A 16,191-nucleotide genomic window follows, 5' to 3' on the forward strand; every position below is an offset into this window, starting at 1 on the left:
GAAACAGTTCCCTGTAAGCATGCTTCCCAGTAAGCATAATAAGTGAGAGTATCATGATCCAGCAAAGCTCTCACTTTGCGCCCAATTTCATGAGAGGAAGAGTCAAACAAATCAAAAATTACATTTCTTTTCAACAAGTTTTGAGAACGCAGTGGACATGGAGGACTATTATGCGATAAGCGCTCGCTCAAGCACTGAGGAGCTAAACCATTCAGGGCTTTATAAGTAATTAACAAGATTCTATACGATGTTTAATAGGGAGCCAGTGCAGTGTTGACAGAACCGGGCTAATGTGGTCATACTTCCTAGTTCTAATAAGGACTCTATAGCTGCTGCATTTTGGACCATGTGGAGTTTGTTTATTAAGTGTGCAGAACAACCACCCAATAAAGCATTACAATAATCTAACCTTGAGGTCATAAATGCATGAATTAACATTTCTGTATTTGACTTTGAGAGCATAGGTCTCAATTTAGATATATTTAGATAAGTACGATTCGAACCATGCTAATGCACTTCCACTAATGCCAACAAAGTTTTCTAGTCTACTCAAAAGAATGTTGTGGTCGATAGTGTCGAACGCAGCGCTAAGATCCAGTAGCACAAATATAGAGATACAACCACGATCAGATGATAGAAACAGGTCATTTGTAACTCTAATGAGAGCAGGCTCAGTACTATGAAACAGTCTAATTCCTGACTGGAAATCCTCACAGATACCGTTCTTCTCTAAGAAGGAATACAATTGTGAGGATACTACCTTTTCTAATATCTTTGACAGAAAAGGGAGATTCGAGATCGGTCTGTAATTAACTGTATCTTTGGGGTCAAGTTGTGGTTTTTTAATGAGAGGCTTAATATCAGCCAATTTGAAGGTTTTGGGGACATATCCTAATGACAATGACGAATTAATAATAGCCAAAATAGGATCTATGATTTCTGGAAGCACCTCTTTTAGTAGTTTAGATGGAATAGGGTCTAACATACATGTTGCTGGTTTAGATGATTTAACAAGTTTAAACAATTCTTCCTCTCCTATAGTAGAGAATGAGTGGAATTGTTCCTCAGGGGATCTATAGTGCACTATCTGATGCGATACTGTAGCTGATGGCTGCATGGTTACAATTTTATCTCTAATAGTATCTATCTTGGAAGTAAAATAGTTCATAAATTGATTTATTTTTTGTTAATTTAGCCACTATATTGAATATCTAAAAGAGATGAAAAGTAATCAGATCTAGCAGTTTTTAATGCTTTTCTGTAGGATAGGGTACTTTCCCACCAAGCAATACGAAATACCTCTAGTTTTGTTTTCCTCCAGCTGTGCTCCATTTTCTGGTCTGCTCTCTTTAGGGCACGAGTGTGCTCATTATACCATGGTGTTGGACTCTTTTCCTTAATCTTCCTTAAGTGTAAAGGAGCAACAGTATCTAAAGTGCTAGAAAAGAGAGAATCCATACTTTCTGTTACATCATCAAGTTTTTCTGTGCTGTTGGATTTGCTGAGGAATTTAGATAAATCAGGAAGATTATTTACAAAGCAGTCTTTTGTGGTAGAAGTGGTGGTTACCATACTTGTAACAAGGAGTAGAATTTACAGTTTAGCTATATGGAGTTTACACAAGACTAGATAATGATCTGAGATATCATCACTTTGCCGCAGAATTTCAATACCATTAACATCAACTCCATGTGACAGTATTAAATCTAGAGTATGATTTAGACAATGAGTAGGTCCTGAGACATGTTGTCTAACCCCAATAGAGTTCAGAATGTCTTGAAAGCTGATCCTAATGCATCTTTTTCATTATCAACATGGATATTAAAATCACCACGATTAAGACTTTATCTACAGCCAGCACTAACTCTGATAGAAAATCTGCAAATTCTTTAATAAAGTCTGTATGGTGCCCTGGTGGCCTGTGTACAGTAGCCAGTATAAACATCACAGGGGATTTATTTTTAACACTTGTTTCTTTAGATAATGTTATATGAAGCACCATTACTCCAAAGGAGTTATACTTAAAGCCTGCCCTCTGAGAAATACTGAGAATATTGCTATAAATTGTAGCAACACCTCCCCCTTTGCTTTTTGGACGCAATTCATTTTTATAACAGTAATCTTGGGGGGTAGACTCGTTTAAAATAATGTATTCATCTGGTTTTAGCCAGGTTTCTGTCAAACAGAGCACATCTAGGTTATGATCAGTGATCATATCATTTACAAAAAGCGCTTTCGCAGAAAGGGACCTGATATTCAGTAAGTTTTTTTATTTGTTGAATGTCAATTAAATTGTTACTCTTATATTGGTTTGGGCGTTTTTTGTATTTTCTATTTTTCTGAATTGTCTGAAGCATGAATCGTTTCTCATTCATAAATGAAAATTTAGGAACAGGGAGAACATAAAGACCTACAGTCACTGAAGCTAAATCTGCAAATTCTACTGTTGGCCTGCGATGAGGATCATTATTTGTTGAACCATGCTGTCTGTGAGCGATTCCACAGGTATGCATTCCATTTCATTCAAGTAATACTTTGTAGTGGTAAACTAGATTGACTGTCCACATGAAATTTGTAAAGTGAAATGCGTAAAAAAGTGTCTGTATTTCATTTGAGTATATTTGCTTTTGAGCGTGTTCTGCAACATTGTGCATTATAACCAATCACATACGTTTCTGTTGAGCTTATGAATGCAGTATCCAATCAGAGGCGTTTTGATTCATCACCACGGAGAACTTCGGAGTTGTTCAGTGTTCGGAGTTGTTCAGTGTTCAGTGTTGTGCACCCTCATTGACTAAATTCTGATGAATATGCATTCTCAAATTCTCTCATCAGATCAGCATAAACAACAAACTGCAGAAAAGAGATAGATTGTAGACAGTTTCAGTAATTATAATCAAATCAAAATCAAATCAAATCAAATCAAATCTCTTTATTGTCACACATTGTGTGCACAAATTTACTGATGGTGTAATTCTTAGGTGCAAGACTCTGAGACATGGCAGTCCAAGCAACAAGATATGAAAAATTAACAATATACATAAATAATAATATACACATTTACACAATATACAATAGACAATTGTATACAATATACACATTTCCATAATATACACACAGTACACAGTATACTCAAGAGACATATAAATGTATGTATAGCTTTTATATATGACTTACATTGATGTATACTGTTAGTGTTTTACTGAGAAGTTCAGTGCAGTAGTTTGTTAGTCCAAAAGAGAAGATGGAGTCAGTGTGGCTGGTGTAGATGGAACCCAGTATGAGGGGTAGGGGTAGGTGGGTGAGTATCATTGCTATCTGGAGTTCTGCAGTCTGATGGCCTGCGAGAAGAAGCTGTCTCGCGTTCTGCTGGTTTGGGTCCTGATGCTGCGGTACCATCTGCCTGATGGTAGCAGTGAGAAGAGTTCATGGCTCGGGTGGCAGGAGTCTCTGATGATCTTCCGAGCTTTCCTCACACATCGCTGGGTGTAGATGTCCTGAAGGGAGGGAAGCTCACCTCCGACGATGTGTTGGGCCTATTCTCTGCAGGGCTTTCCGGTTCAGAGCGGTGCAGTTCCTGTACCATGCGGTGATGCAGTCAGTCATGATGCTCTCCACAGTGCAGCTGTAGAACTGTCTGAGGATATTTGAAGTCAAGTCAAGTCACCTTTATTTATATAGCGCTTTTACAATACAGATTGTGTCAAAGCACTTAACAGTATCAAATTGGAGGATAGAGTGTCAGTAATGTATAATGATAAGATTAAACACTCAATTTTCAGTTAAAGGCATTTCATTATTGAATTCAGAGATGTCATTGTCTAGCTCAGTTTAGTTTAAATAGTATCTGTGCAATCAAATCGGCGATAATCGCTAGAAATTAAGTGTCCCCGACTGAGCAAGCCAGAGACGACAGCGGCAAGGAACCAAAACTCCCTCTGTGACAGAATGGAGAAAAAAAAACCTTGGGAGAAACCAGGCTCAGTCGGGGGGCCAGTTCTCCTCTAACCAGACGAAACCCGCAGTTCAAAAGTTGATATTTCTATTTTAATTTTGTTGCAATTTCTAACAATAGTAGTATTATGTAGTTAGGTATTTTATTATATTTTAGTTATTTTGTTATTTTTGGTTGATATATCTGGGGATATATCTCTGGGGGTCATCTGGGTGTGCTGGTCTCCGCTGACGATCAGGGCTGTAGACATCATCTCTTGGTGCTGATCCACCATCTGATCGGATATGGACTGAGAAACAGACTAGGAAAGAAACACAAATATTAGCGTAGATGCCATTCAACTTACGATGTAACGAGTACATCGTGTGTTATGGGGAGTGTTCCCGGTTCCGGTTGATCTAATTAATGCAGCCTAACAATCCTTTAACGGATTTGAATAATAGAAGCGTATTAATGTGTTATGTGTAAGCCAGGCTAAAGAGATGGGTCTTTAATCTAGAACAGTGTTAGGTAGATTGTTCCAGAGTTTGGGTGCTAAATAGGAATAGGATCTGCCGCCCGCAGTCGATTTTGATATTCTAGGTATTATCAAACGGCCAGAGTTTTGAGAACGCAGCGGACGTGGAGGACTATAATGCGATAAGAGCTCGCTCAAGTACTGAGGAGCTAAACCATTCAGGGCTTTATAAGTAATTAACAAGATTTTAAAATCTATCCGATGCTTGATAGGGAGCCAGTGCAGTGTTGACAGAACCGGGCTAATATGGTCATATTTCCTGGTTCTAGTAAGGAGTCTAGCTGCTGCATTTTGGACTAACTGTAGTTTGTTGATCAAGCGTGCAGAACAACCACCTAATAAAGCATTACAATAGTCTAACCTTGAGGTCATAAACGCATGAATTAACATTTCTGCATTTGACATTGAGAGCATTGGTCTAATTTAGATATGCTTTTGAGATGAAAAATGCAGTTTTAGAGATGCTAGAAACATGGCTTTCAAATGACAGATTGCTATCGAACAGCACACCTAGGTTCCTGACTGATGAAGAAGAATTGACAGAGCAGCCGTCAAGTGTTAGATAATGTTCTAGGTTATTACATGTGGGGTTTTTAGGTCCGATAATTAACACCTCTGTTTTTTCTGAATTGAGCAGTAAAAAATTATTCGTCATCCAGTTTTTTATATCGACTATGCATTCCGTTAGTTTCTCAATTTGGTGTGTTTCACCGGCCGCGAAGAAATATAGAGCTGAGTATCATCAGCATAACAGTGAAAGCTAACACCATGTCTCCTGATAATATCTCCCAAGGGTAACATATAAAGCGTGAAAAGTAACGGCCCTAGTACTGAGCCTTGAGGTACTCCATACTGCACTTGTGATCGATATGATACCTCTTCATTCACTGCTACGAACTGATGGCGGTCAGATAAGTACGATTTGAACCATGCTAAGGCACTTCCACTAATGCCAACAAAGTTTTCTAGTCTATTCAAAAGAATGTTGTGGTCGATAGTGTCGAGCAGCGCTAAGATCCAGTAGAACTAATAAAGAGATACAACCACGATCAGATGATAGAAGCAGGTCATTTGTAACTCTAATGAGAGCAGTCTCAGTACTATGATACGATCTAAATCCTGACTGGAATTCCTCACAGATATCATTTTTCTCTAGGAAGGAATATAATTGTGAGGATACTACCTTTTCTAGTATCTTTGACAGAAAAGGGAGATTTGAGATCGGTCTGTAATTAACTAGATCTTTGGGGTCAAGTTGTGTTTTTTTAATGAGAGGCTTAATAACAGCCAATTTGAAGGTTTTGGGGACATATCCTAAAGACAATGATGAATTAATAATAGCCAAAAGAGGATCTATGACTTCTGGAAGCAGCTCTTTTAGTAGTTTAGATGGAATCGGGTCTAACATACATGTTGTTGGTTTAGATGATTTAACAAGTTTATACAATTCTTCCTCTCCCACAGTAGAGAATGAATGAAATTGTTCCTCAGGGGATCTATAGTGCGCTATCTGATGCGATACTGTAGCTGACGGCTGCAAGGATACAATTTTATCTCTGATAGTATCGATCTTGGAAGTGAAGTAGTTCATAAAGTCATTACTGCTATGCTCTTGGGAAATGCCAACACCTGTTGATGCTTGATTTTTCGTTAATTTAGTTACTGTATTGAATAAATACCGAGGGTTATGTTTGTTTTCTTCTAGAAGATATGAAAAGTAATCAGATCTAGCCGTTTTTTATGCTTTTCTGTAGGATAGGGTACTTTCCCGCCAAGCTAAACGAAATACCTCTAATTTAGTTTTCCTCCAGCTGCGCTCCATTTTCCGGGCTGCTCTCTTTAGGGCGCGGGTGTGCTCATTATACCACGGTGTTGGACTCTTATCCTTAATCTTCCTTAAGCATAAAGGAGCAACCACATCTAGAGTGCTAGAAAAGAGAGAGTCCATAGTTCCTATTACATCATCAAGTTGTTCTAAGCTATTGGATATACTGAGGAACTGAGATAAGTCAGGAAGATTATTTATAAAGCAGCCTTTTGTGGTAGAAGTGATGGTTCTACCATATTTGTAACAAGAAGTTGGCTTTACAGCTTTAGCTATATGGAATATACAGGAGACTAGATAATGATCTGAGATATCATCGCTCTGCTGTAAAATTTCAACGCCACTGACATCAATTCTATGTGACAGTATTAAATCTAGAGTATGATTTCGACAATGAGTAGGTCCTGACACGTGTTGTTTAACACCAATTGAGTTTAGAATGTCTATAAATGCTGATCCCAACGAATCTCTTTCATTATCAACATGGATATTAAAATCACCAACGATTAGGACTTTATCTGCAGTCAGTACTAACTCCGATAGAAGATCAGAAAATTCTTTAATAAAGTCTGTATGGTGCCCTGGTGGCCTGTATACAGTAGCCAGTACAAACATCACAGGGGGATTTATCATTAACACTTGTTTCTTTGGATAACGTTATATGAAGCACCATTACTTGAGCGAATTATACTTGAAACCCGACCTCTGAGAGATACTGAAAATATTTCTATAAATTGTAGCAACACCTCCCCCTTTACCTTTTGGACTCGGTTCATGTTTGTAACAGTAATCTTGGGGTGTAGACTCGTTTAAAGTAATGTAATCATCTTGTTTTAGCCAGGTTTCTGCCAGACAAAGCACATCTAGTTTATGGTCAGTGAACATATCATTTACAAAAAGTGCTTTTGAAGAAAGGGATCTAATATTCAATAAGCCAAGCTTTATCATTTGTTTATCTGTATTATATCGTTTTTTTATTTGTTGAACATCAATTAAATTGTTACTATTACTTTGGTTTGGATGTTTTCTGTATTTTCTAGTTCGGGAACAGACACAGTCTCTATAGCGTGATATCTAGATGAAAAAGATTCTATGTGCTGAGAGTTAACTGACTTTGGTGACGTGAAGCAGCTAGCAGACAATCGGTTTAGCCAGTCTGTCTGCTTCCTGACCTGGGCTCCAGTTAGTCAAGTACAAACTCTAAGACTATGTGCCATATTTCTAGAGAGAAGAGCGGCACCACCCCAGGAGGGATGAACACCATCTCTTTTCAACAGGTCAGGTCTGCCCCAAAAATTCTTCCAATTGTCTATAAAGCCTATGTTATTTTATGCGGGCACCACTTAGACATCCAGCCATTAAGTGACGACAGTCTGCTATGAATCTCATCGCCACGGTAAGCAGGAGCGGACCAGAGCATATTACAGTGTCTGACATCGTACTTGCAAGTTCACACACCTCTTTAACATTATTTTTGGTGATCTCCGACTGGCGAAGTCGAACATCATTAGCGCCGACGTGGATAACAATCTTACTGAATTTACGTTTAGCATTAGTCAGCACTTTTAAATTTGCCAAGATGTCAGGCGCTCTGGCTCCTGGTAAACAATGGACTATGGTGGCTGGTGTCTCTATTTTCACGTTCCGCATAACAGAATCGCCAATAACTAGAGCACTTTCATCAGGTTTCTCAGTGGGTGCATCACTGAGTGGGGAGAACCTGTTTGATGTTCTTATCGGAATGGAAGAGTGGTGTTTTGACCCACGACTATGCCGCCTCACTGTCACCCAGTTGCCCTGCTGCACGGGCTCAACCAAAACCGAACAATGTACAGGACTCCCTGAGCTAGTCGCATCCAAAGCAGTATCTACAGTCCTCACATTCTTACTGTCCTCAACTAAAGTTTGGATGCGTGTCTCTAGTTCTAAAACCTTCTCTGTCAGCCTAACTATTTCCCTGCATTTATCACATGTGAATCCCTCGCTGCTGACAGAGACAGATAAACTATACATGTGGCAGACAGTGCAAACAACAATAGCAGGAGAAGAAGCCATTACTCACCGTGATTGATGAATGATACCAACTTAACTTACCACTTACCACTGTTGTTTGATGAGCTTGTGAAAAACGGAGCGAGGAAAAAATAAAATAATAATAGGTGCGAATAGAAATGCAAATGGAACCGCGAGTGACAAGCTAACGGGCTAACAAGCTGCACTCGCGGTTTTTAAAGGCGAACGATCAAATTAGTTAGTTAGATTAGTTTGAAAGATAACACCAGAAATATGGTGGGAATTAATTTATATATTATCACTTTAGACAAAAGGGATTGAAAGTAAGGTAGAGATTCAATAAAAAGCGAAGGTACACGGAGCTACAAACACAAACCTCTCAGCAGCACAACAGACTGAAGCAATCGAACTCAGAGAGCCCAAATTTCTTCAGTTGCCTGAGGAAGAAGAGATGCTGGTGGGCTTTTCTCACTACTGACTGTGTGAGTAGTCCAGGTGAGATCCTCGGTGATGAAGCTGCTGACCCGCTTAACTGGGGTCCTGTCGATGGTGATGAGGTAGTGCTCACTGGTCTGTTTCCTGAAATCCACCACCAGCTCCTTGGTCTTATTGATGTTCAGAGAAAGACTGTTGTTATGGCACCTTCCCGGAGTTTCACTACAAGCTTAGAGGGCACTATGGTATTAAACACTGTGCTTTAGTCAACAAACAGCATTCTCACATATGTGTTCCTCTTGTCAAGGTGGGAAAGAGCAGTGTGCAGGGTGAAGGCAATTGCATCATCAGTGAAGTGGTTTTTGCGGTAGGCGAACTGCAATGGGTCGAGTGATGCTGGTAATACAGAACAGATGTGATCTCTGATAAGCTTCTCAAAGCACTTACTGATGATGGGAGTCAGAGCAACAGGGTGCCTGTCATTCAAGCAGGAAGCTTTGGGTGTCTTTTGGTGGATGTTTTGAAACATTGTGGGACAACAGATAGGGAAAGGGAGAGGTTAAAAATGTCAGTGAAAACTCCAACTAATTGGTGAGCGCATGTTTTAAGGACACGACCAGGAATGCCGTCATGACCTGCAGCTTTGCGGATAAGCGCTCTGTGTGGGGGAGGAGCCGCTGACTTCGAAGCGAGTGTAGAAGGCGTTGAGCTCGTCAGGTAGTGAGGTGGCGGTGTTTGTAGCAGGGTGTTTGTGATCCTTGTAGTCCATGATGTTGTGGAGTCCTTGCCACATGTCTCTGTAGTTGGAAGTGATGAACTGTGCTTCAATTTTATCTTTGTATTGGTGTTTTCTGGTCTTGATGGTTTTACGGAGGGCATAGCTGGCCATAGCTAATCATCCGCATTACCGGAATTAAAGGCGGAGGTTCAAGCGTTGAGAGCCGCGTGAACATCAGCGTTAATCCACAGTTTCTGATTCTGGTATGTTCTGATTGTTTTGGTCAGTACAACGTCTTCTGTGCACTTCCTTATAAAGCACGTGACGGTGTCTGTGTAAACATTGATGTCGTCATCGGATGCAGACCGGAATATATCCCAGTCGACGTAATCAAAACAGTCCTGTAACATAGAATCCGATTGGTCCAACCAAAGCTGAATCATCCTGAGGGTGGGTGTTTCCCGTTTCAACTTCTGCCTGTAAGCAGGCAGGAGCAGAACGGAGTGATCTGATTTGCCTAGAGGTGGGCGGGGGAGGGACTTGTAGGCATTCTGGAAGGGGGAATAACAGTGGTCTAGAATCCAATCTCCACGTGTGTTGCATGATATGTGCTGGAAGAATTTTGGTGCAATCCTCCTAAGATCGGCTTTGTTGAAATCCCCAGTTATAATAAACGCAGCATCAGGGTTCACAGTCTCCTGTTTGCATAAATGCCCATACAGTTCCTTGAGTGCTGCATCGGTGTCGGCCTGAGGGGGGATGTAAACAGCTGTAATGATGACCGCTGTGAATTCCCTCAGTAACCAAAACGGCCGGCACAGAAGAGTGAGGTATTCCAGGTCAGGAGAACAAAGAGATTGTATAGGATGTACACTCTTCCGATCGCACCATGAGTTTTTGATCATGAAGCATACACCTCCTCCTTTGCTTTTCCCTGAGAGATCCAGTATCAGGTGTCCCAAACAAAGGGCTCCACAGTGTTGTTTGTAAACAACAGGTCAGTGTTGAGGAATTTAAAGTCCGGTTTGCGGTGAGTAACTGTAGAACCGATATCCAGAAGTGTTTGTCTGTTGTAAACGATTAGGCAGACAACATCCAGAACAAGAAACGTCCACATTACATACAAAACAAACAAAAAGCTGCCAGTTTGGGTCGGAGCTCGCAATATGGCGGCCATACTCGGCGCCATCTTGGGTTATTAATGAGAATAACGATAATAATGAGTTTTTGTAAAAATGACTAGCTCACAGTTTATTATATATATATAATTATTTATATATAAATACAGTATCTCACAAAAGTGAGTACACCCCTCACATTTCGGCAATCACTTTAGTATGTGTTTTCAAGGGACAATTCTATAGAAATGAAACTTGGATATATTTTAGAGTAGTCAATGTGCAACTTGTATAGCAGTACAGATTTTCTGTCCTCTGAAAATAACTCTTAGCTGGCAACAAAAGTGAGTACACCCTACGTGAAAACAGCTATACGTCGTTTAACCATGCAAAGCCACATGTCCTATTCATCATGTTCATGTTTTTGTCTGCTTGACAGGACTATACAAATTTATGTATCTTGTTTTAGAGCAGTTAAAATTTGGTGCGTTGAGTACAATTCTCTCATACTGACCACTGGATGTTCAACATGGCACCTCATGGCAAAGAACTCTGAGGATTTGAGAATTAGAATTGTTGCTCTCCACAAAGATGGCCTAGGCTATAAGAAGTTCGGTAACACCCTGAAACTGAGTTACAGTACAGTGGCCAGTGGCATACAGAGGTTTTCCAAGACGGGTTTCACTCTGAACAGGCCTCGCAATGGTCAATCAAAGAAGTTGAGTCCTTGTGCTGTGCGTCAGGTGCAGAAGCTGGCTTCAAAAAACAGACGCATGAGTGCTGCCAGCATTGCTTTAGAGGTTGCAGAAGTGGAAGGTCAGCTTGTCAGTGCTCAGACCATACGCCGCACACTGCAACAAGTCGGTTTGCATGGCCGTCATCCCAGAAGGAAGCCTCTTTTGAAGCTGGCTCACAAAAAAGCCTGCAAACAGTCTGCTGAAGACAACCTGTCCAAGAGCATGAATTACTGGAACCATGTCCTGTGGTCTGATGAGTCTAAGGTAAACTTGTTTGGCTCAGATGGTGTCCAGCATGTGTGGTGACGCCCTGATGAGGAGTACCAAGAAAATTGTATCTTGCCTACAGTCAAGCATGGTGGTGGTAGCATCATGGTCTGTGGCTGAATGAGTGCTGCTGGTACTGGGGAGCTGCAGTTCATTGAGGGAAACATGGATTCCAACATGTACTCCCTTCAGAAACTGGGCCGAACGGCAGTTTTCCAACATTATAACGACCCCAAACACACCGCCAAGATGACAACTGCCTTGCTGATGAAGCTGAAGGTGAAGGTGATGGAGTGGCCAAGTATGTCTCCAGACCTGAACCCTATTGAACACCTGTGGGGCATCCTCAAGCGGAAGGTGGAGAAGCACCATGTGTCTAACATCCAACAGCTCCGTGATGTCATTATGGAGGAGTGGAAGAGGATTCCAGCAACCACTTGTGCAGCTCTGGTGAATTCCATGCCAAGGAGGATTAGGGCAGTGCTAGATAACAATGGTGTCCCTACAAAATATTGACACTTTGGACACAGATTTGACGTGTTCACTTAGGGTGTACTCATTTTTGTTGCCAGGTATTTGGACAATAATGGCTATATGTTGAGTTATATTTAGAGGACAGTAAATTTGTACTTCTATACAAGCTGCACATTTACTACTCTAAAATATATCCAAGTTTCATTTGTGTAGTATTGTCCCTTGAGAAGATATACTAAAATATTTGCTGAAATGTGAGGGGTGTACTCACATTTGTGAGATACTGTATATACAGATGCATCTCAATAAATTAGAATGTTGTGGAAAAGTTCATTTATTTCAGTAATGCAACTAAAATTGTGAAACTCGTGTATTAAATAAATTCAATGCACACAGACTGAAGTAGTTTAAGTCTTTGGTTCTTTTAATTGTGATGATTTTGGCTCACATTTAACAAAAACCCACCAATTCACTATCTCAACAAATTAGAATACTTCATAAGTCCAGTAAAATAAAAAAATTAATTTTCTAGGTTGACCACCATGTGAAAATAGTTTTCTTGAATGACCCCTCAGGGCTGTGAATCTCTGGTAGGCTAGTAAGAAGGCTTCAGCAGGCTGGTCACTCACAATGTCAGTGTGCATACTTTTGGATGCCATGCAGCAGTAAACAGTTCTCCACACTTTTCCTCTCTTCATCCTCAACTTTGTAAAGGCAAAACAAATTTGAAAGATGCAGCTGGCCCTGCCCTTTCTCAGGTGGAAGGTGATCGTCTTTTTGCACTTGCCTGTTTGCAGGTCATGCAGCTTTCTACTACTGTCTTTAACCTTTAATTACCCATGGCCCCATGCTGGGCACCATTACCAATGGCTCAAAATGCACAGCAATTATTATTATTATTATTATTTTTTTGTAGTTGTTCCAAATTCCAAATGTATAAATCACCCTCCAAAAAGTACTTTAAAGGAAGAGTAATCAAGTTAGTCATGCTGTAAGATTGCTTCAGACTGAATTTCCAATAAAAATGAAATGAAAATCATAATTTCTGAGCACCACACGTTTCAACCCAAAGCTCTCACAGTGAATGGTAATGTCTCCGAAGAGATTAGGAATGATAATTTCTGAATGGAATGCGCAATGTGAGTTGTAGAGACTGATTATAATTAAAACAGATACAATGGGACAAGCCATTTGTACCATTATTAATAATAATATATCTTTCTGAAATTTTCTCTAATTGTTCTATTTTCTTGTAAAACCCAATGTGTTTTTATTATACAATTTTGAATAAATGAACAAGACATTCTGTATAAGTAAGCAGTTTTAATATTTCAAAATTGATTTAGCCTTATGCACTGTTAAGTGCAATAGCTAGCTGAAAGAACTATAGATAAAAGTAGAATAAAGACATTTGGGTAATATCTGATTCATTGTGTGGAGTAGTCAGATACAGTGAATATAACTGCATTTTTTTGCAAAAGTGCAGAACTCAATATTCAGTAACTTGCAGCTTCAGTGTCAAGTCAAGTCACCTTTATTTATATAGCGCTTTTAACAATAAAGATTGTGTCAAAGCACTTAACAGTATCAAATTGGAGGATAGAGTATCAGTATCAGTAATGTATAATGATAAGATTAAACACTCAATTTTCAGTTAAAGGCATTTCATTATTGAATTCAGAAATGTCATTGTTTAGCTCAGTTTAGTTTAAATAGTATCTGTGCAATCAAATTGACGATAAATCGCTAGAAATTAAGTGTCCCCAACTGAGCAAGCCAGAGGCGACAGCAGCAAGGAACCAAAACTCCCTCTGTGACAGAATGGAGAAGAAAAAAAAACCTTAGGAGAAACCAGGCTCAGTCGGGGGGCCAGTTCTCCTCTGGCCAGACGAAACCCGCAGTTCAATTCCATCCGCAGCCATGTCAGATTGTGAAAAGGGTTTATCTGATTCCCGTGGTCTTGTCCCGATAGAGCATTTTAATTTACAATTTAATGTATTTGTTATATTTGTGTTTATTCATTATTTAAAGATATGTACTGTATAAACTATTTGAGTTTTTGAACTCTAAATAAATTATCATTCAGGTAGGATTAGGGTAAAGATGGTGGATTCTAAAATAACAGATGGTATAATTGTAATGTCACAGCTTCAAGATCGCCAGCACTTTGTGGAGAATGACGACATGTACAGCCTACAGGATCTGATTGACACCTCCAGCGGGCATCTCAGCTGTTCCCTTACTGAAATTCACACAACTTTTGCCAAACATATTAAACTGGACTGTGAGGTAGGTTTGTGGGCATAGGACATACGTGTGTGTGTGTGTGTGTGTGTGTGTGTGTGTGTGTGAGAGTGCGTGCGTGCGTGTGTGTGAATATCTATATATATATTAGTCCTAAAATATTTCATGACTAGAAATTTATCATTTTCAGTGGTTGTGTTTTGTAAAACGGTCACACTTTATTTTAATGTCCAATTCTCACTATTAACAAACCATTAACTATGACTTTTGCCTCAATAAACTGCTAATTTGCTGCTTATTAATAGTTAGTAAGGTAGGTGTTAAGTTTAGGTATTGGGTAGGATTAGGGATGTAGAATATGGTCTAGGGGTGTGTGATGTATATTGTCTGCGATAATATCGTAATTGTTGTTTTAACAAGATGTAATTTGACATTTATCGAGTATTTAGCAAAAGCCAAACAAAACACTTACGGAGTGCATGCTTACATTATGTGATGAAGTCTAGACTAGAGCGCGTACGTATTTAGAGTGTGTTCTTTCACTGCATGATGAATGATCACAAAATTCAAGATATGGGGGCAGAAAATGTATGTGTGTGTGTTTTTATATATATACAGTATATACAGACCCGATTCCAAAAAAGTTGGGACACTGTACAATTTGTGAATAAAAAAGGAATGCAATAATTTACAAATCTCATAAACTTATATTTTATTCACAATAGAATATAGATAACATATCAAATGTTGAAAGTGAGACATTTTGAAATGTCATGCCAAATATTGGCTCATTTTGGATTTCGTGAGAGCTACACATTCCAAAAAAGTTGGGAGAGGTAGCAATAAGAGGCCGGAAAAGTTAAATGTACATAGAAGGAACACCTGGAGGATCAATTTGCAACATGATTGGGTATAAAAAGAGCCTCTCAGAGTGGCAGTGTCTCTCAGAAGTCAAGATGGGAAGAGGATCACCAATTCCCCCAATGCTGCGGCGAAAAATAGTGGAGCAATATCAGAAAGGAGTTTCTTAGAGAAAAATTGCAAAGAGTTTGAAGTTATCATCATCTACAGTGCATAATATCATCCAAATATTCAGAGAATCTGGAACAATCTCTGTGCGTAAGGGTCAAGGCCGGAAAACCATACTGGATGCCCGTGATCTTCGGGCCCTTAGACGGCACTGCATCAGGAATGCTACTGTAATGGAAATCACAACATGGGCTCAGGAATACTTCCAGAAAAGATTGTCGGTGAACACAATCCACCGTGCCATTCGCCGTTGCCGGCTAAAACTCTATAGGTCAAAAAAGAAGCCATATCTAAACATGATCCAGAAGCGCAGGCGTTTTCTCTGGGCCAAGGCTTATTTAAAATGGACTGTGGCAAAGTGGAAAACTGTTCTGTGGTCAGACGAATCAAAATTTGAAGTTCTTTTTGGAAAACTGGGACGCCATGTCGTCCGGACTAAAGAGGACAAGGACAACCCAAGTTGTTATTAGCGCTCAGTTCAGAAGCCTGCATCTCTGATGGTGTGGGGTTGCATGAGTGCATGTGGCATGGGTAGCTTACACATCTGGAAAGGCACCATCAATGCTGAAAGGTATATCCAAGTTCTAGAACAACATATGCTCCCATCCAGACGTCGTCTCTTTCAGGGAAGACCTTGCATTTTCCAACATGACAATGCCAGACCACATACTGCATCAATTACAACATCATGGCTGCGTAGAAGAAGGATCCGGGTACTGAAATGGCCAGCCTGCAGCCCAGATCTTTCACCCATAGAAAACATTTTGCACACCATAAAGAGGAAGATTCGACAAAGAAGACCTAAGACAGTTGAGCAACTAGAAGCCTGTATTAGACAAGAATGGGACAACATTCCTAT

At 39.9% G+C, this 16,191-nt stretch overlaps 1 protein-coding gene across 11 annotated transcripts in view; it reads left to right on the forward strand.

Annotated features, from left to right (window-relative positions):
- def8 (differentially expressed in FDCP 8 homolog) overlaps window positions 1-16,191 on the forward strand; it is a 96,508-nt gene that overhangs the window by 67,917 nt on the left and 12,400 nt on the right. For 8 of the 11 annotated variants that reach the window (XM_058752386.1, XM_058752384.1, XM_058752380.1 and 5 more), the window contains one exon: window positions 14,208-14,348. The exons of 1 other annotated variant lie outside the window; for it this stretch is intronic. In XM_058752386.1, coding sequence (XP_058608369.1) covers window positions 14,208-14,348 — 141 coding nt within the window. Of the gene's footprint in view, window positions 1-2,389; window positions 2,506-14,207; window positions 14,349-16,191 lie in introns of all 11 variants that reach the window. 2 more of the 11 variants (XR_009267122.1, XM_058752381.1) reach the window with 2 other exon arrangements.

This window comes from Onychostoma macrolepis, chromosome 18 (genome assembly GCF_012432095.1).
Source record: "Onychostoma macrolepis isolate SWU-2019 chromosome 18, ASM1243209v1, whole genome shotgun sequence".
Classification (NCBI taxonomy): Eukaryota; Metazoa; Chordata; class Actinopteri; order Cypriniformes; family Cyprinidae; genus Onychostoma; species Onychostoma macrolepis.